The 19,593-nt window shown below is 37.7% G+C and overlaps 1 protein-coding gene across 1 annotated transcript in view; it reads left to right on the top strand.

The window, feature by feature from the left end:
* Positions 1-19,593, top strand: part of sspo (SCO-spondin) — a 103,169-nt gene that overhangs the window by 28,430 nt on the left and 55,146 nt on the right. The window contains exons 31-50 of the mRNA XM_047158090.2: positions 457-673; positions 1,519-1,671; positions 3,529-3,666; positions 3,986-4,168; positions 4,293-4,443; positions 6,770-6,929; positions 7,079-7,133; positions 7,227-7,340; positions 9,550-9,798; positions 10,179-10,306; positions 11,119-11,260; positions 11,646-11,807; positions 13,301-13,521; positions 13,846-13,867; positions 14,352-14,472; positions 16,395-16,608; positions 16,843-16,984; positions 17,591-17,752; positions 18,824-18,988; positions 19,240-19,431. Coding sequence (XP_047014046.2) covers positions 457-673; positions 1,519-1,671; positions 3,529-3,666; positions 3,986-4,168; positions 4,293-4,443; positions 6,770-6,929; positions 7,079-7,133; positions 7,227-7,340; positions 9,550-9,798; positions 10,179-10,306; positions 11,119-11,260; positions 11,646-11,807; positions 13,301-13,521; positions 13,846-13,867; positions 14,352-14,472; positions 16,395-16,608; positions 16,843-16,984; positions 17,591-17,752; positions 18,824-18,988; positions 19,240-19,431 — 3,091 coding nt within the window. The remainder of the gene's footprint in view (positions 1-456; positions 674-1,518; positions 1,672-3,528; positions 3,667-3,985; positions 4,169-4,292; positions 4,444-6,769; positions 6,930-7,078; positions 7,134-7,226; positions 7,341-9,549; positions 9,799-10,178; positions 10,307-11,118; positions 11,261-11,645; positions 11,808-13,300; positions 13,522-13,845; positions 13,868-14,351; positions 14,473-16,394; positions 16,609-16,842; positions 16,985-17,590; positions 17,753-18,823; positions 18,989-19,239; positions 19,432-19,593) is intronic.

Here is a 19,593-nt window from a genome sequence, read left to right as displayed (position 1 = left end):
ACTCGAAACACACAGTTATATAACATCACAATATAAGGATTGTCTTCATCTCAATATTATGATTACACCAAAGAGAGATAAAAAATGCCACCCATCATATTAGTGATAATTATAAGAGATCTCAGCATTTAGAGCATTGTTTTCTAATGTGAAAGTTTAGTTTAATTTCCCAAATACTAATGAACTCAATACACCATGATAAAAAAAAATCAATGTTTTCCTACTGTACACCTTCTTGTTAGAAATAAAAAAACAACAACCTCAAGATAACCTAAGATCCTAACTCTGATGAATAAAGAAAAACATATTGCTGCGTTCTAAAGTCTACTATGCTCCTATTCAGCGTTCATTGTATTTAGTCATAGAAAGCCTTACCTGAACCTGTGTGTGTGTGTGTGTGTGTGTGTGTGTGTGTGTGTGTGTGTGTGTGTGTGTGTGTGTGTGTGTGTGTTTTAGGTATGTAATGGAGTAGCAGACTGCCCTGATACTGGAAGCCCCTCAGATGAACAGGACTGTCGGAGTTGGGGCCCATGGGGCCCCTGGAGTCCCTGCAGCCACTCCTGTGGCTCTGGCGTTATGAACAGATACAGACACTGCCCTGTGGGGGACACTCTAACACACTGCAGGGGAAATGATACACAGAGACAGCAGTGCTACTCCACAGCATGTCCTGGTGAGAGCCTTTACTTCTGAAATACTGCTTTTTAGGACATCATTTAGGACATCATCATCATCAACTTCATCATCATCATCATCATCATCATCATCATCAGTGTTTTAATAATAATACAATTAGGCAATCTTCATTAGAAATTCAGGCCCTGCTGTAGAAGTGATAATGAAATTAGAGCTGATGATGTTACACTTAGTTAGGATTAATTAGTAATGCAGTCGTACTGTGGATAATTGGGTCATTATGAGAGATAGAGAAAATGCACTGATAAATTAGACTTAAGTGAAAGTATAGATAATGTGTTCAAATCTTACTCAATTGAAAGTAGAAATATCTAGCCAGAAATGTACTTAAGTGAAAGTAAAAAGAGTTGTGAGACGTACTCAAGGATTAAAAAGTAAAGCATTTTTTTTTAAAACTTAGGAAATTAAGTCAGTTATGCCATGTTTTTATGTGAAAATAAAATAATAAAAGTAACTTTTATTGCTTTTGAATATACAACTAAAGAACTGTCACCCTATAAAAGGAGCTAGAGTTCGTCTGTGCGTATGGTATCTGACTCTGTGAATGGCTGTCTCTGTGAACTTTGCCTTTTATGGAGATTTCCTTGGAGATGTAATTAAATAAGAGTATAAGCATTTAATAGTAAGTTTAGTAGCACTCAAGTAAAAATTTCCTTAAATATAATACTTAAATATAGTAACCAAGTACAATAACTCAAGTATTTTCCACCTTTGGATGCAGACGATTTTTGTTGCAGACACTAAAATGATAAACTAAAGGAATGGGTTTTTATACTGATCATTTGCTTTGACCTGACATGTGGATGTGTGTGTGTTGAGCAGTTGATGGATATTGGTCAGCATGGACAACATGGTCTAACTGCTCTAAAGGTTGTGGGGGAGTGGAGATTCGCAAAAGAGTGTGTGTTCCACCACAGAATGGAGGTCAAGCGTGCACTGAACTGCCAGGAGACACAGCCCTGAGCACCGAGATCAGTGAGCGTGCACGCAAACACACACACACACACACACACACACACACACACACACACACACACACACACACACACGCGCACACACACACACACACACACACACACACACACACACACACACACACACACACACACACACACAAAGGCTTTAGCAGTATAGATGTAAATATTGACATATTGCCATCACACTGATAAAGCACAGTTAAAGTATAATCAATGTGATGCCAGCAACCACACTTTAGAGTGCTTGGGTCGGGGGGAGGGGTTACACTGATAGTTTGCATTAATAGGTTTCTAGGTTTCACTTAATTATAACTTAACTGTGACTTCTTATTTTATTGGGAAAAAACATCTAGATCCAACTGGAAAAGGCGGATCTGGATTACTACAAAATATACAGTTGGATCCATAAGTATTTGGACAGCGACGTAATTTTGCCTCTGTACAACACCACAATGGATCTGAAATGAAGCAATGAAGATTTGATTGACATGTAGACTTTCAGTTCAGCTTTAATTCATGGGGTTTAACAACAATATTGCATTAACCATTTAGTAATTATAGCCATTCTTTTGTTGTTGCATTTTTGCAAAATGGCGACCCTCCATTTTTGCAGGCAAAAAAGAAATTGGTCAATTGACTGTTAAGCAGTTTCATGGCCAGCTGTGGCCTGTTTGCTTGTTAGTTCATGACAAAATGAGGCGGTCAAAGGTCTGGAGTTGATTCCGAACCTTGAATTTTCATTTGGTAGCAGTTCATGGGAACTCTCAATATGCAGTCCAAAGAGGTGTCAGTGCAATTGAAGGAGACCATCATTAGGCTGAAAAAACAAAACAGACCCATCAGAGAGACAGCAGAAACTTTAAGAGTGGCCAAATAAACAGTTTGGTAAATTATTAAAAAGAATTAATGCACTGGTGAGCTCAGCACCACCAAAAGGCCTGGAAGACCACCTGAAAGACAACTGAAGTAATGATCGCAGAATTGTTTCCTTGTTGAAGAAAAAACCCTTCACATCTAGCCAGGTCAAGAACACTCTCGAGGCAGTAGGCATATCATTATCAAAGTCTACAATCAAGAGACGCTTTCATGAATGTAAATACAGATGTTTTACCTCAAAATGCAAACCACTGATAACACTCAAGAACAGAAAGGCCAGATTATTATTATTGTTTAAAAAAAACAAAAAAACCTTAAAAAACCTTAGCATGCATTTCACTTACTGAAGACAAACTGAAGGCAGAAAGACCACAAACAGACAGCAACTGAAGGTGGCTGCAGTAAAGTCCTGGCAAAGCATCTCAAGGGAGGAAACTCAGCATTTGGTGATGTCCATGGGTTCCAGATTTCAGGCAGTCATTGACTGCAAAGGATTTTCCACCAAGTATTAAAAACAATCCTAATATTGATAATTATTTTCGTTTGTCCAATTACTTTTCAGCCTGTGAAAATGGATAGAATCTGTAAAGGAGTGGCTGTAATTCCTAAACAGTTAATGCAATATTGTTGTTAAACCCTTGGAATTAAAGCTGAAAGTCTACACTTCTTGATTGCTTCGTTTCAAATCAGTTGTGGTGTTGTACAAAAGCAAAATTATGAAAATTGTGTCACTGTCCAAATACTTATGGACAACATTTATAGTTCATTGTAGTTAGTTAATAATATGCTTTAATAAGAATATCTAAGCCAACAGTTTAAGCTGTCATTTTATTAGATCATTTTAGACTACCTTTAATATGCTTTTATTGCATTACTTTGTACAATAATCTGTAAGTCAGCTTCTTAAAACTGAAAGTAAGTGTAGTAATGATGGAAGATTCTTTTTTTTTTCTATCCTTAAGTCTGCTTTTGCTTGCAGAACCGTGTCCTCAGGATGCCTGTGCTAATGTTTCCTGTCCTGCCGGTCTGGTGTCACACACTTGTGCTCCTTGTCCTTTGACTTGTGCTCATATATCAAGTGATACATCCTGTGATCCCAGTGCTCAGTGTTTCACAGGTAAGCTGTAAGAGTGTAGAAAATCATTTAGGTTTTTGTTGTTGTTGTTGTTGTTGTTGTTGTTGTTTTTTTTCTCTGAATTGAGAGCTCTTTTTTTTTTTTTATTACTCATTCATGTCTACCTGTGCAAGCACTATGGCTTACATCACACTCTATCTATTGTAATATGCACATGTAAATTTGTTTACTGCATTGTACTGTTAATATCTTCATCCTTCTATTTCATAGCTCTATCATGTTGTTAATTGTTCTGCTTTTTTTCTGTCTGTTCCTATCTTTCTTTTTTTCTGCTCTCCCTCACATTTGTCTCTTTCCTTAGGTTGCTGGTGCCCAGAGGGCAAAGTGATGAACCAAATGCAGAAGTGTGTACTGCCAGAAGAGTGTGTGTGTGAGGTGTCAGGGGTGCGGTACTGGCCGGGGCAGCAGGTCAAGATGGGCTGTGAGATTTGTAGGTGTGAAAGAGGAAGACCACGGTACTGTCAGGCCAACCCAGAGTGTTCAGGTATACACCAAACACCCCTCCCCTCCACACACAAACTATAGGCTATTATTTAATTATTCAATAAATATCTCTCTTTCTGGGTCTATGACAGTGTTTGTGTTTTGTGTGTGTATGATATTTTTAGTTCACTGTGGTTGGTCATCCTGGTCCCCATGGGGTGAGTGTTTGGGTCCATGTGGGGTACAGAGTGTCCAGTGGTCCTTTCGCAGCCCAAATAATCCCTCCAAGCACGGCAGTGGCAGACAGTGTCGTGGTATTTACCGGAAAGCCAGACGGTGAGAATACTCTAACTCTAACCCTAACCCTAACCCTAACCACCTACATTTACACGGTTTCCTATTAATTTTACTGTAGGCAATGAATAAATCATCATAGTTACTGAATAATATGTTTTAAGATCAATAGGGAATACTGCAATGGGAGCTGAAAGGGTTAAAAAGTGTATTCTATTTTGATTACGTACAGACTTTTAGTTAAGATGGTTTATTTGGACTTATTATACAGTATTTCAGTGTATAATAACCGTGCACTTTTTAAATATTAATTAGAGAAAAAAAGAGAAACGTACTGTATAATGCCTCTCCTCCAGAGAATCTACCCACACGTTGCTTTCCTGTCTAGGTTTTGTCATTCCTTACTAGGAGCAACAATGTCTTTATGAAAATAATGCAATTAAACATTTTCTACATAAAAAATAAGCTTCTACAGAGTGCAGTGAACAGGAATAAGTAAACAAATGAAATATTTGAGGTGGCAAACCTTTGCCTTTTAAAAAAAAAAAACATCAGTAGGTCTCAGCTACATTTTGTGCATTTATTTTTGTAAGGAAATTGGTTGATGAGTTTTTCTAAGCATTTTGGAGAACCTGCCACGGCCTTTCTGGAGACTTTTACTGTCACACTTGCTTCTGTGTTTGTAGAAAATTCCTGACAATCAGCATTCATGGTCTATTATGTAATGTGTTATTTGCTTTACTGAACAACATTTTGCTGTAACATTTCATTTTGGTCAGAAAAGTAATGTTAGAAAATCTTAAATATTTTTTACTGAACCAACAATGCAGAAGTCCTAAAAACATCTACAGTAAGACAAAATATTATCTGTATATATATATATATATATATATATATATATATATATATATATATATATATATATATATATATATATATATATATGTATATGTACATATATATATATATATATATATATATATATATATATATATATATATATATATATATATATAGGTAATATATATATGTATATATATATATATATATATATATATATATATATATATATATATATATATATACACACACACACACATATATATTACCTATTCTTTTATATATAGTATTTTGTTATTTTCCTTTTGCACAGTATTTTTACTTCATATGCTCTTTTATTACCAAAAAAGAAACCCTGAAGTGCTTCTTTGCATGCATATTTATGTAAAGATACACTATATGTCTAAAAGTTTGTGGACACCTGACCATCACACCTATATGTGCTTGTTAAACATCCCAGTCCAGATGTACTTCCTCTTTGCTGTTATAATAAACTCCACTCTTCTGGGAAGACTTTCCACTAGATTTTGGAGTGTGGATGGGGGTAATTTGTGCTCATTCAGCCACAACATCATTAGTGAGTTCAGACACTGATGTTGGGTGAGGAGGTCAGGTGTGCATTCAGCGTTCCATTTCATCCCAAAGATGCTCAGTGGGGTTGAGGTTAGGGCTCTGTACAGGATACACACATTTTTCCAAACCAACCTTGATAAACCATAACTTCATTTATAATCACACTATCTATTGTCACCCAGTTGAAGGTTTCATTTTGAGCCTGGTTCTTCTTTACGTTTTTTCTACTTGTCACCTCACGCAGGTTTTTCTTGCCACCATCGCCTCTGGTTTACTCATTAAGGATACATTTTAATAAAAAAAATTATTCGGATTTCCCTAAAGCTGCTTTGTGACAAATGTCCATTGTTGAAAGTGCTATGTAAATAAAATTGAATTGAAATTGAATGCATGTACCTCGCTTTGTGCACAGGCGCATTGTCATGCTGGAACAGTTTTGAGCCCCTTAGTTCCAGTGAAAGGAAATTGTAACACTACAGCATACAAAGACATCCTTTACAATTGTGTGCTTCCAACTTTGTGGAAACAGTTTGAGGATGAAGCACATATGGGTGTGATGGTCAGGTTTCCACATACTTTTATCCACATAGTGAATGTAAACAATTGATTGTAAATCAGATTAGCACATTGGAAGCTGACAACTGACAGAGACTTAGCTGTGATGAGATTTAATGCAAGTAGAGACGACGTTTACAAACCCATTTAGAGAACAATCCAGTAAAACACTGAGATATATAAATAACATGGCATTATCTCAGTAATAATTCCGGCAATTATGCAGTGTCCATGAAGACTAAATAATTCTATATTTATAGTAAATGATTTGTTGAAATCAAACATTTAATTCACACATATTTTCAATGTATGCATATGCAAGTCTGATACATATTACAAACACTATTTGTAATATATATTTATATTTATATTTATATGTGTGTTTTTGTGTGTGTGTTAGCTGTCAGACAGAGCCGTGTGAAGAGTGTGAGTATCAGGGACACACCCATGCAGTTGGTGATCGCTGGAAAGGAAGTAATTGTCAGCTTTGCCACTGTTTACCCAACCTTAAAGTTCAGTGTGCACCTTTCTGCCTGTACACTACCACTGGCTGTCCACAGGTCTGTGTGTAATTCTCAAACAAAACTCTTTGAAATGTTTATCTGTTCATCTATTCAGAGACCTGGACACTGAATTCATAGGAGGATAGCAGCTGGTTACAATGTATGTTTTTCACTTCACATTGAGATTGTGTGCTTTGTTTCTACAGGGTCAAACTCTGATACCAGGGGAAGAAAACAGGTGTTGCTATTGTGAAGACAAAGGTAACTGACCAGCATTCACTTATAGAATCAAATGAAAATATTGATATGAATAGCAACCAGGTGGAAACCTGTTATTTGTTAAAATCCGTTTAGCCCAGAATGTCAGTACCATCACAACAACCCCAGCAGGTCGGCCGATCACTGTTGAGTCCTCCATGGCACCAGAGGTCAAACCATTTGTGCCAACGTTTCCTCTCCCACCTGGAGGTCAGTTCAAAAGTAGAGTAAATAAAAATGATAGATATTTTGAGTAAGTAGGAAGGAAAGCTTTTTTTTTTTTTTTTTTAAATCAGTACTGATTTGTCAGTAAAAATGTTTTATGATGCTTTCAGGATGACTTTGGGCTGTATTCAGAGTAAACAATGTAATCCAATGGTTACATAAATCCAGCTATGCTTACAACTCACTTGAATTAAGTGATGTTCAATAATTTTATCCATAAAAATTGGTCGCAAGATAAGCAATATCTCTAAATAAGATGCAGTCTCATGCAATATTCTCTGTGCAGAGAGAGAGAGAGAGAGAGAGAGAGAGAGAGAGAGAGAGAGAGAGAGAGAGAGAGAGAGAGAGAACCTTTTATGGACTTTTAACAGACGATAACATTAATTAATATGTAAAACAAACAAACAAAAAATATGATGATTAATTAATGTAATTCCATAAGTTACTATATTAATATTACTCTTCTTCTCTTCTTCTTCTTCTTCTTCTTCTTCTTCTTCTTCTTCTCATTGTTGTTGTTGTTGTTAGCATTATTATTATTATTATTATTATTGTTATTATTATTATTGTTGTTGCTATTATTATTATTTTCTTGGTATTTTTTATTTATTTTTTTGCATTTACAGCAAAAATATTAATTTAAGTGTGACACATTGTGGATTCGTCAACCTTTCTGACAGTAGAGCTAGACTTATTCCTGCTCCACAATTGAGCTGATATTGTGTAAGATAAGACCAAGGTCAGAATCCTGTGTAACTGAGACACAGCTTTGTTTTTAGTAAACGCCTCCCTGTCTGCAATTCTCATACTTAAGTCCGACGTTGTGTCTGAGATCTGTATACTGATATGCACAAATTCTGTATTAACTCCTTACTATGGGCTCACTATGAATATTGCCCAATGATCGTAGGAAAATAAAAAAATTAAAATGTTTCAGATGTTCTGTGGCATATACAGTTGAGACCAAAAGTATGAGGCCACATTGAAAATCTGGTATTTATTAATGTTTTTCATTTAAAATGTGAAATAAACAGAAGGTTTGAGAATTTCTAAATATTTAAAACAAAGAAAGTAAATGTTCAATTTCTTAAGATTCCACACTATTCCTAGGTCTCTATTTGAATGTAAGCAAATTAGTGATATTGACCATGTTAACTGCTTCGTACAAAAGGTCAGATTGTCCTCATGCCTGATCTCTTCCTCTGAAGCATGCACTTAGACGACACGCCGATGGATTTGATCTAAAATGATTCATAAGTTTTTGCACAAGCTTGTGGAGTCCATGCCAGCTCAAGTGCACACTGTCATTAAAGCAAATAGAGGACGTACCAAATACTAAGAAAGTCTTAAATTCATGAAAATCTTTCAGAGTCTACTTTTCAGTTACATTTTTTTGGTCAAAAATATCATTTGTAATGAAAATTGCTGTATTAAATTAGAAAAGAATGCAAAATACAAGCATTTTCACTAGTGTACTCAGAATTTTGGACCTGACTGTACATCCCTGTGTTATTTATATCATAACATATAACTCTATCAGTTGCATTTGTATTGGTGATTCCCTAAGAAGAAACTGAAATGTCTTGAAAATGACCCATACACTACAGATGTGGTGAATAGCGATTATATACTGAAGTATTCCTTTAATGTTATAGTAATCAACTAAATCTTTAGTTGTCATTTGGTGTGAAAGTACCACAGTGTTGTGTATCAGTATCAGACCGATATTAGCCTAAAATGTTGAAATAGCATCAGGCACACTCCCAATGTACTACAGCATGACACACTGACTGACAGTTGTCTTCTTTTTTATGCAAAGTCAAGCATTTTACAGTAATTATTGTCATTATTTCTTACCTCATTAGCTGAAAGAAAATACTAGTAATTGTAGACACGAGGGATTTTAAACATCTTTGGCAATGATTACAGTTAAAAATCGTGGTTGTGTATCATCTAGTGAGCAATACTGATATATGTAGTTTAACATCAGTATCAAACGAAAAACTAAAAATAAATGGGATCATCACATCTCTACTGCAGCAATAAGGTTTATTTACAATGTCATCCGAATATTTTTTTTCTTGCTATGATTTCACATTTAAAGCAGTTTAACTGAAAACAGTCATAGATATATTGCTAATTTTACATGATTATCTGGAGTGCATCTAATTCACTTCCTCTGTGTTATTTATAGATGAGTGTTGGTCTCCACTGGGAGTGCAGTCTCTACCTATCTTCAGTTTCAGTGCCTCGTCACAGCAGCCTGGTCATCCGGCCTCTGCAGGGCGCCTCCATTTTCGTGACCCTCACAGTGACCTGCAGGGCTGGAGCCCTGAACCTGAGGAGTACAGGGAGCTCCCTTCATCTTCCCCTCATGACCATACACACCACAGCCAGGCCCCTTACCTACAGATTGACCTGCTCAGACCATACAACATCACAGGTGTGTGTCATAATGGTTAAATACCCACAGTTGTTTTTAATGCTGCAGACAGAATGGTGGAATTATGGGCAGCTGTGGATCAGGTGGTAGAGCGGGTTGACACTTGTCTTGCCCAAGTGTCCTTGGGCAAGACACTGAATCCCAAGTTGCTCCCGATGGCAAGTTAGCACCTTGCATGGCAGCTCTGCTACCACTGGTGTGTGAGTGTGTGTGTGAATGGGTGAATGAGACACAGTATAAAGCGCTTTGGATAAAAGCACTATATAAGTGCAGACCATTTACCAATTAACAAGCAATGTTGATTGATGATCGTTCTACACTACTACATTAATGTAATTAAAGCAACACTCCAGTGATTTTCAATTTAATCTTAATTTTAGGATTGCTCACTCAAGGTGGTGGACACTTCGACACATTTGTGTCCAGTTTCTACCTGCAGTTTAGCATTGATGGCAGTCAGTGGTTCACCTACAAAGAGCTCATCACAGAAGCTCGTCCTAAAGCCAAGGTGAGTGTCTTTCTGGAATTGTAGTAGGAAGGCCCAAAACAATGATTTTGATAATGATTCATTCATTATACAATCAGTCCATTTTGTGGCAACATCATGGAGATACGGTAAAAGAGCTTTACATATTGTTCATATCAAACATCAAAATTGGGGGGAAAATGTGATCTCAGGGACTTTGACCATGGCATGGTTGTTGGTACCAGATGGACTGGTTTGAGTATTTCAGAAAGTGCTGATTTGGGATTTTCACGTATAACAATCTCTGAGTTTACACCGAATGCTGTGAAAAACATCCAGTGAGTGGTGGTTCTACAGGTGGAAACGTGTTGTTGATGAGAGAAGCCAGAGGAGAATGGTCAGATTGGTTTGAGCTGACAGAAAGATACAGTAACTGAAATAACCACTCTTTGCATATAGTAGGTGTTGAGCAGAAAAGCATCTGAGTGCACATTATGTTGAACCTTGAGGTGGATGTGCTACAACAGCAGAGAACCCCATCATGTTCCACTCCTGTCAGCCAAGAACTGAGGTTTTATTGGGCACAGAATCACCAAAACTGAACAGAAAAGGTCTGAAATATGCAACCCAGCTCATCTTGCCGTGGTTGAAGTCCCTGTGATCACAATTCACATTCTGATGTTTGATGTGAACATTTATGTTCCTTATAAAGTGCACAGTGAACGTAGATTGTTATAAGTTAAGTGATGATGATTGGGTTATTAAGCATGTTAGCATATACAGTAAATTCCACAAAAAATTCCACATAAATTCTATACAGTGTCAATTTCTATTTAATAATGACCTGTCTGCAGGTGTTCCTGGGTAACCGTGATGATCGAGGTGTTATGCAGAACAGACTGGACCGGATGGTGTTAGCTCGGTTTGTGCGGGTGCTGCCTCATGACTTCCAGAATGGCATTTACCTGCGAGTAGAGCTGATGGGGTGTGGTGGTGGTGTGTACATCTCATTTCCCTTTTGCTGATAAGCGTTTTAGACACCCTATTTTTTAGCACAAACTTTGTTATACATTTTTATTTTATGACTTCTACATTATCGAGTCAGTACAAAAACATTTTAGATTTCCAAACATTAGTTTTCTAGCACAAAATTAAATGTTACAGAAAAATGTTTGGGTATGTCAGTTTGTATGTGAGACACTTTTCAGATAAAAAACATAATGAAAGCTGCTGGGATTTGCTGAAAAATAAGAAGCAAGTGCAACAGTCAAAATCTCCAGAAGACCTGCGGCTGGTTCTGCAAGATGCTCAATGCTCATCAGGATTCTGAAATTTGTCGTATATTCTCTCCCTCTGCTTATTCTTCCATCTCATCACTCAGAGTATGAGTGGCTATCTACCCCTGCTCCTACGGTGTCACTCAGGCCCTGCAGAGAGATGGAGTTCCAGTGTGGGAATGGCCGCTGTGTTCCCAGTGGGCCACAAGGAGTCTTCTGTGATGGGGTTAATGACTGTGGAGATGGTTCAGATGAAATCAGCTGTGGTAGGTCAAAGACATAAACAAGGACTTTACTACTGTTGTAATTTATATTATACCACAGCGCTGCTGAATGCTCAGTTCTGATTGGTCTATAACAGTAGCTCTCATAATAGTTCCGGCTGCAAGGATCATATAAACGCATTCATTCTAATATACTATTGTTTCCCTAGTAATGACTTGGGGAATTACAAATATTTGTATTGGTGTAATGTTCTGTAAGAACACATTTAGTTAGCATTTTTGGAAGTATAAGAGGAACAATTTCAAATGTGCTGTTGTTGGAAAAAAAACAAAAAAAACAACTATGTCTGTGATAACAGATCACACCACCTTGTTGTTTATTACTTTCCTCTAACAGCACACCCCATTGTGTTTTATTGCATATTTATTTAAAAAAATACATTACAGTATGCATGTGTTCATATATGTATATAATTAGTTACGGACAAGTTTTAAAAGGGTTACTCATTGCATAACTGTTACGGAATGAGACTTGGACAGGAAGTAAGCACAGGAGGGAAGTCCTTATTTGATACTTAAGCAGAGGACATGGAACGGAAACACTAATTGAACTAAGGCCTGAACCCTCCTTAAATTAAGACATGAACATTCTTTAAACTAGGACATGAACATTCCTTAAACTAAGTCATGAACACTCCTTAAACTATGGTAGGAAACACTCATCTAACTTAGGCATGGCATGACATGAACCCTCAACTATGACATGACGTGAACCCTCAACTATGGCATGACATGAACCCTCAGCTATGGCATGACGTGAACACTCAACTATGGCATGACGTGAACACACAACTTGCTTGGCTTGGTGTTGCTTTGCTGCAACACTTTAGCTTTGTCTCTCTTAGTCCAGTCCCGATTCGTATGGGTAGATTCAGTTGAGTTCGGGTTAATGCCGCGCCACGTGTACAGCAACACGAGGGGTTTAAATAACTAGTCACCACCCTCTTAATTGCTGACAGCCGGCAACATTTGACACAGTGGTAGTGTCCATGCGCAAGTCAAGCACGTGCACGTGCACGCCCTGAAGCCGCTCGTGCACGTTGTCGCCTCAGCGCCCTCTGCTGGCGCTATCGTGACAATAACTTGATGAGTTCAGAATATTTGCGGAGTACTGATTTCTCAGACATTTCTCAGACATACAGCTGCATTACACTTCATAATATAATTATAATCTTTATTTGCATGGCACTTATTTTCATTTTGGATCAAAATCTCAAATGATTATACAACATAATTATTTAAAATCCTTTACACAGAAAGACTGAAAGGATCAAAAATAAAGTGTTAATGCTAAAGTGCAATACCATAAATTGATTCAGGATTGAACCTGCTTTGTGGCAGACACAATTCCAAAACCATATTTGACTACGCTTAAAATTTAATGCATTTTATTTCCCTTTTTTTTTCATTTATATTACAGTTACATAAACCTTTTCAATGTGTTGTCCTACACTTAAATGTCTTTTATCTTTTAGACACTCGACCATCTCCTACCCCCAGCTCCAGAGGCTGTACCAGAGGTCAGTTCTCATGCCCTCCTCCAGGGGGTTGTATTGAGGCTTCACGGCGCTGTGATGGGTTCCCTCAGTGTCCGGATGGAGCTGATGAGAGAGGCTGTGGCTCTGACAATCTCACCCATGTCACACCCACCCCTGTTCCTCTCAGGACCCCCAGTATATCTCCCACTGCTACACCCGTAAGACCTAAAACACAGTGTGCTAATAGTATAAAGAACAAATATCCAAAAATACACCGAAAGAGGCCATGCAGTATAGAAAAAAAAAAAAAAAAATTTATTAAATTAATAAATTTATTTAATTCCTGAACAAAGGGCGCAATTCTATTTAAAGGCTATTACTGTACTTTTATTACTGATTTATATATACATTGATTACATATTTACATATGTTTAATATGAATTATGATATAAAGTACAAACTTGATATTGTACTTTGCATGTGACTGCTCTCTCTCTCTATCTCTCTCTCTCTCTCTCTCTCTCTCCTATTCTTTTGTACAGCATGGAACACCTGGATCTCTGGGTAACTACTAATGCTGAACATTTTTGTTTGTTTTCCAGCACTGATCAATCAATCAATCAATCAATCTATCTATCTATCTATCTATCTATCTATCTATCTATCTATCTATAATTTACACTTATTGTATATAGGACTGAATTGAGTGGCTATGACAAATGTCTTCTGTCAGTAATTATTTCAAAATTCCATGACGATATTTGTTTGTTTTCTTGTGATATGAGATAAAATCGTAGAGGTACATATTCATTTAAGAGAAAGCAGGTAAATCAAATGAAGTTGCTGAAAACACGTTTTAAATGTTCCTACAGGAGTTGGTAGTACAGCTATATATTTTGTACATACATACTATTAAAAACAAGCTTCTAATCATATTAATTCTTTAATTATATCTAAAACTTTCTTTGCCCAAGTAATATTACTTTTCCTAAATTTTATTGTTACTCTGGAGACAGAATTTGCTCAATGTAGTATGTGTGCTCCACAGTTATCTGCTCTTCTCCTCTGGGACTGGAGGATGGCAGTGTACACTATGGTCAGCTGACCGCCTCGTCATCCAGAGACAATAACCCAGCTGACACGGGCCGCCTCAACATCGTCCCTAATGTGTGAGTGTCTGGGCTTGTATAGTGGAGAAAAAGCTGCATGATGTTTATCTCTGGGTCAGAGGAAGGTGTCTGATTTGAAATAACAAATCTGATAATTTTCTGTATCTCATATCTGGTCTGTTTTCTGATCTGAATCTTTCTTATAAGTCATACTTTAGCTCTATGGTTAGAATGTACGGTGTATAGCCAAGACTATATGGTATGTTAAGTTAGTCAAGTCAAGTGGCTTTTATTGTCATTTCAACCATATACAGCTGGTACAGTACACAATGAAATGAAACAATGTTCCTCCAGGACCATACATAAAACACTAACCACATAAGACGACACAGAACTAAATAAAACGTACACATTTCTTCATAAAGTACATGTACAAACATCTGCAAACAACACAAGACAGTACAGTAACTACTAAAAGAGGACAATAGGCACAGTAAGTGAACGTGTAGCGCAGATTAGTACACAGTTCTAGTGTGGAAGTGTCCGATATAATAGGTAGTGTAAAAGAATATCAATATAATAAAAAATCCTGTGTATGTAAACATAACATACTATGACATGCTATTCAGCAGATAAGCTTAGACCATATATAGATCATAGCAGGTATTGCGATAAAGCCAGGTAAGGAGTATGGTGCTGACAAAAAATAAAGTATGACATTTTTAGAAGTACATTAGCAACAAAAATGCGTTTAGTGAGTATAGAAATGTGCAAAAATTGCAAGGGGAGTGGGATGGTGTTCAGTTCAGTATGTGTGTGTGTGTGTGTGTGTGTGTGTGTGTGTGTGTGTGTGTGTATGTGTGTGTGTCAGTCCAGTCTCTGAGTATTGAGGAGTCTTATGGCTTGGGGGAAGAAACTTTTCTTGGTCTAGTGAACTCTTTCAGGAAATTGTAAATTTGTAAATTGTAGTTACTAGAGTGGCACACTCAGTGAAACATAAAGTAATTATACGATTAGTTAGACCTAGAGGAGGTAGTGTACCATTAAAACTCATTTAAGGTAGTATATACTGCATAATAAGTCAAAGTATGCTGATGAATTCTTGATTCTGACTGGCAGAACAGGTTCAGACAGAACAGATTCATTTTCTATAACAAAAATCACAGATTTATATCAATGCACTCATTCTGATATATTATCATTACCATTATAATAGCTATTTCACTGGGGGCTTTTATTTAACGTTCATGGAATGAGTCTCTAGTGTCAGCTCTTTGTAATAGTCAGAGGTAAGGCTGAAAGGCTGGTAAGGGAATGACTGTTTATAGATACACGGGGCGGCTGTGGATCAGGTGGTAGAGTGGGTTGTCCACTAACCGTAGGGTTGGCGGTTCGATTCCCGGCCCACATGACTCCACATGCCGAAGTGTTCTTGGGCAAGACACAGAACCCCAAGTTCCCGATGGCAAGTTAGTGCCTTGCATGGCAGCTCTGCTACCATTGGTGTGTGTGTGAATGGGTGAATGAGACACAGTGTAAAGAGCTTTGGATAAAAGCACCATATAAGTGTGCCATTTACCATTTTAGATATTATAATGTAAGAAATAACAGGAGCTAACTTGTTCCTCAGATGGTCCACATTGCAACATTGCATGTAACCGTAAAATGACAAAAAAGTACAACGCATTGTTCTTTTTTGTTCTTTAAACTTTTAAAATTGGAATTGTTGGCAAATTGCTGTGGTATAGGAGGAAGAACATGCTTCAGAACATGCATTTTTCTCAGCTTTAGGTCGGGCAGCTTCGGACACCACCCTGTCATTGATAATTTCATGTTTTAGTCCTTACTCAAGGACTACTGTTGTACTTTAAATTTACACTGTTTGTATTTTGGGCAACAGAAATGTTTTTCTCTGACAGTGTAGGAACCCTCTAGAATTTATTTTCACTAACTGGTACTATTCCATAATATTCTCCAAATAGTTTAGTGATGGAACCAGGCTGGAGCCCTTTACCAGGAGACCCCCAGCCCTACTTCCAGGTGGATTTTCTTGAACCCACCTGGATATCAGGGCTAATCACACAGGGCAGTGAACGCATGTGGGGCTACCTCTCTAAGTACCGTCTGGCGTTTGCTCTGTCTGAGAACAACTTCACAGACTTTACTGAGAGTGGAGAAAAGGGCTCAACCCCAAAGGTATAATATACCTAATAATAATTAAAAAAAAAATACTTCTGTATACTCATCTCTCAGATATTTACACTTCCTTAATCATAAAGAAACTGTACTTATTTTCTAAAGTCAAGTTTGTGTGTTAGGGTAGATGTTGTGTCTTTTGAAGATGAATCAAACTTCATATGGTATATTCAATGGTATATATAAGGCATATTTTATTTAATAATCCTGAATTGACTTCATGTTTGCTGACAGATCTTTGAGGTGCGGATGGTAGGCAGGACACCAGTCACACGCTGGCTGGGCAGACTGGTGAGGGCTCGTTACCTGCGTATTATACCAGTGCAGTACCGCCACACATTCTATCTCCGAGTGGAGATCCTGGGCTGCAGAGAAGGTAAACTTTGTCTCTTTTCTTCATAAAGAAACTGAGATACTTGAAATTTTGAGATTATGCTTTCAATTTTTTGAATTGAGACCAGATCTTCAAAAGTTAACAACACATGTCCATGAACCTGGTAAAGGGCTCAAGCTAAATTTGATATGTCAAATCATCAAGTGAAATGGAAATCATTAAAATCTAATACTAAGTGTAGCTTTAACTACTGTAATCATGCACGTTTTGTGCTCACAAAACAATTAGTCACTCCTGGCACTGCTGAAAGTGACCTGGTGTTGGTGTAGTGACACCGAGTCTCTGTAAACCGGGTCAATTTGCCTGTGTGAGTCGGGAGTGTGTACCTGTGGCAGCTCTCTGTGATGGCAGGCTGGATTGGGCAGATCATTCAGATGAGCTGCGCTGTGTTGAGTATAGTGTATATTTACAGTATCACTAAATGGCAGGAAAAAGGATTGCCCAGATGGCTCAGACGAACATCGTTGCGGTACATATCTTCACACAAAAAACTCGCCATGCTCAGTTCACTGCAAAAAAAAGTGATAATTACAATTTTTCTAGATTTTTTGGTAATACAGCTAATTTGGTATATTACTCATCTCTTAGGTTCCTCCACGCTCCCTCCACTAACACCTACACATCATCCCCTGGTGCCAAGTCCCTGCTCTGCCAAACAGTTCACTTGTAGCAGTGGAGAGTGTGTGCGTCTGGACAAGAAGTGTGACCTCCACAAAGACTGTGCTGATGGCTCAGATGAGAGAAACTGTGGTAGGTGCACTATTACAGTTCTCAGGTCAGTTTAAAATTAATTACAGATTTGAGCTAGGGAGTAGTTAGACAGCAGAAAGACATACATATTCGAATAATTGGCCCCAGACACAAAACTCCTCATTATATGTTTTATAGTTAAAATACTATGACCTTTACACTGCATTAGCAAGCACTGTCAATACAAATAAACACAAGGTGCCCGGAATTGCACCTTGAATTGACTCACGAGCAAAGCGTAGACCCTAGCGAACGAGAAAGGAAGTGTGCATTTCTCAGTGCTCAGTGCTCGCAGAACCGAAGTGCTCTCACACGTTTCCCTGCATGCTCGCTTCAGTACTCCATGCTTGGTGCTTCTAGTAGAAAATAGTAGAAAGTTTTTGTCATAGCACACATAAGTTTGTCTTGTCCAGCGTTTTGTTTGGGCTTTATTTTGTTACTAATTTGCTTGAAATAGCAAGAATGGTGGAGAATCATGGAACTTAATTTATTTAAAAAAGAAACCCTTCTTAATACTAGGTAACAATTATGCACACTATACTTTCGGTTAGTTTTAAAAATGCAACCCTTGAATACACACTTGTGCTATCAACCTGTGAGATCATTTCACCTCTTTTAGCTCATCCTTTTATTTTTCAGTTACGCCCTTCCTACTTTAGCTCACCTTTTTGATTTGGGACAAATGACTAATAAATGTACAATAATTATGAACCATAAAACTAACCAACGGTTTTAGATATGTGACATCAAAATATAAATCAATCATTGTAGTATTTTGTTATAGGTAATAAAAACTTACAAGATTATTGGCTGTTTGTTTAGCAAGTTATGTTCGATATACAGTAAATGCATTTAAAGTTGAAATGTTCTGTTCAAATTTCTGAGCTAAACTTGGAGTAATGTCTAATCTGCAGCATATGCAGTTCAACCATTTGTCATTATTTACCCAAGCAAAAAAAAAAGAAAAAAGAAATACTATTAAATTAAGAAAGTGTAGATGCCAGACAATAAGTACAGTCTTTCTCCTGTGCTTGTGATCAAGCTCCTCTTTGTCTTTGCTCTGTCCTGCAGTGGATTGTGTGATGTCTGCTTGGACAGCGTGGAGTCAGTGCAGTGTGTCATGTGGTCTGGGGTCTCTGTTCCGGCAGCGTAAGATCCTGAGGGATGCTCGGCCCGGGGGCTCCTGTGGGGGCGGACAGTTTGACAGCAGAGCCTGCTTCCTCCAGGCTTGTCCTGGTGAGTGCTATTTTTCCAACTGAGGGTTTTTTCTTATTCTTAGCCGCATGTTTTCTTCTTATTGCATTATATTTTGATTTTTCCATTCAGTTGGTAATAGGATGTTGAACGATCCCAGGGTTCCACTCATTCTTGCCTCATTTCTCTCTGTATTTTATTTTCCTCTATTCCTTCCGATGTCCCTTTTAACATTGTTCCTCTTCATTCATTCCTCTTTGTCTTTCTCATCTCTGTCCTTCTACATCTCTCAGTGGATGGACAGTGGGCTGAGTGGAGTGAGTGGTCAGAGTGTGATGCTGAATGTGGGGGTGGTCTGAAGATAAGGAGCAGATCTTGCACAAACCCTCCACCCAAAAACGCAGGGAAAGAGTGTGAGGGGATGACCATGCAGACTCTGAGCTGCAACACACACCAATGTGGAACTGGCACAGACTCAAAGACAGGTGTGTGTGTGTGTACCAACTGCTGAACATTTAATTTAGCAACACAGTAAACACTTATAGCACAGAAGCAGCATATGCATCAATTTTTATCTTGACTTTGCAGACTTTTCAAATAATTAGTTTTTCCATAATATACTCTTCACTCCTAGTGATGGGGTATTT

This window comes from Ictalurus punctatus, chromosome 1, assembly GCF_001660625.3.
Source record: "Ictalurus punctatus breed USDA103 chromosome 1, Coco_2.0, whole genome shotgun sequence".
In the NCBI taxonomy this organism is placed as follows: domain Eukaryota; kingdom Metazoa; phylum Chordata; class Actinopteri; order Siluriformes; family Ictaluridae; genus Ictalurus; species Ictalurus punctatus.
The sequence above is the reverse complement of the archived record's forward strand: the minus strand, read 5'-3'. Positions and strand labels throughout refer to the sequence as shown.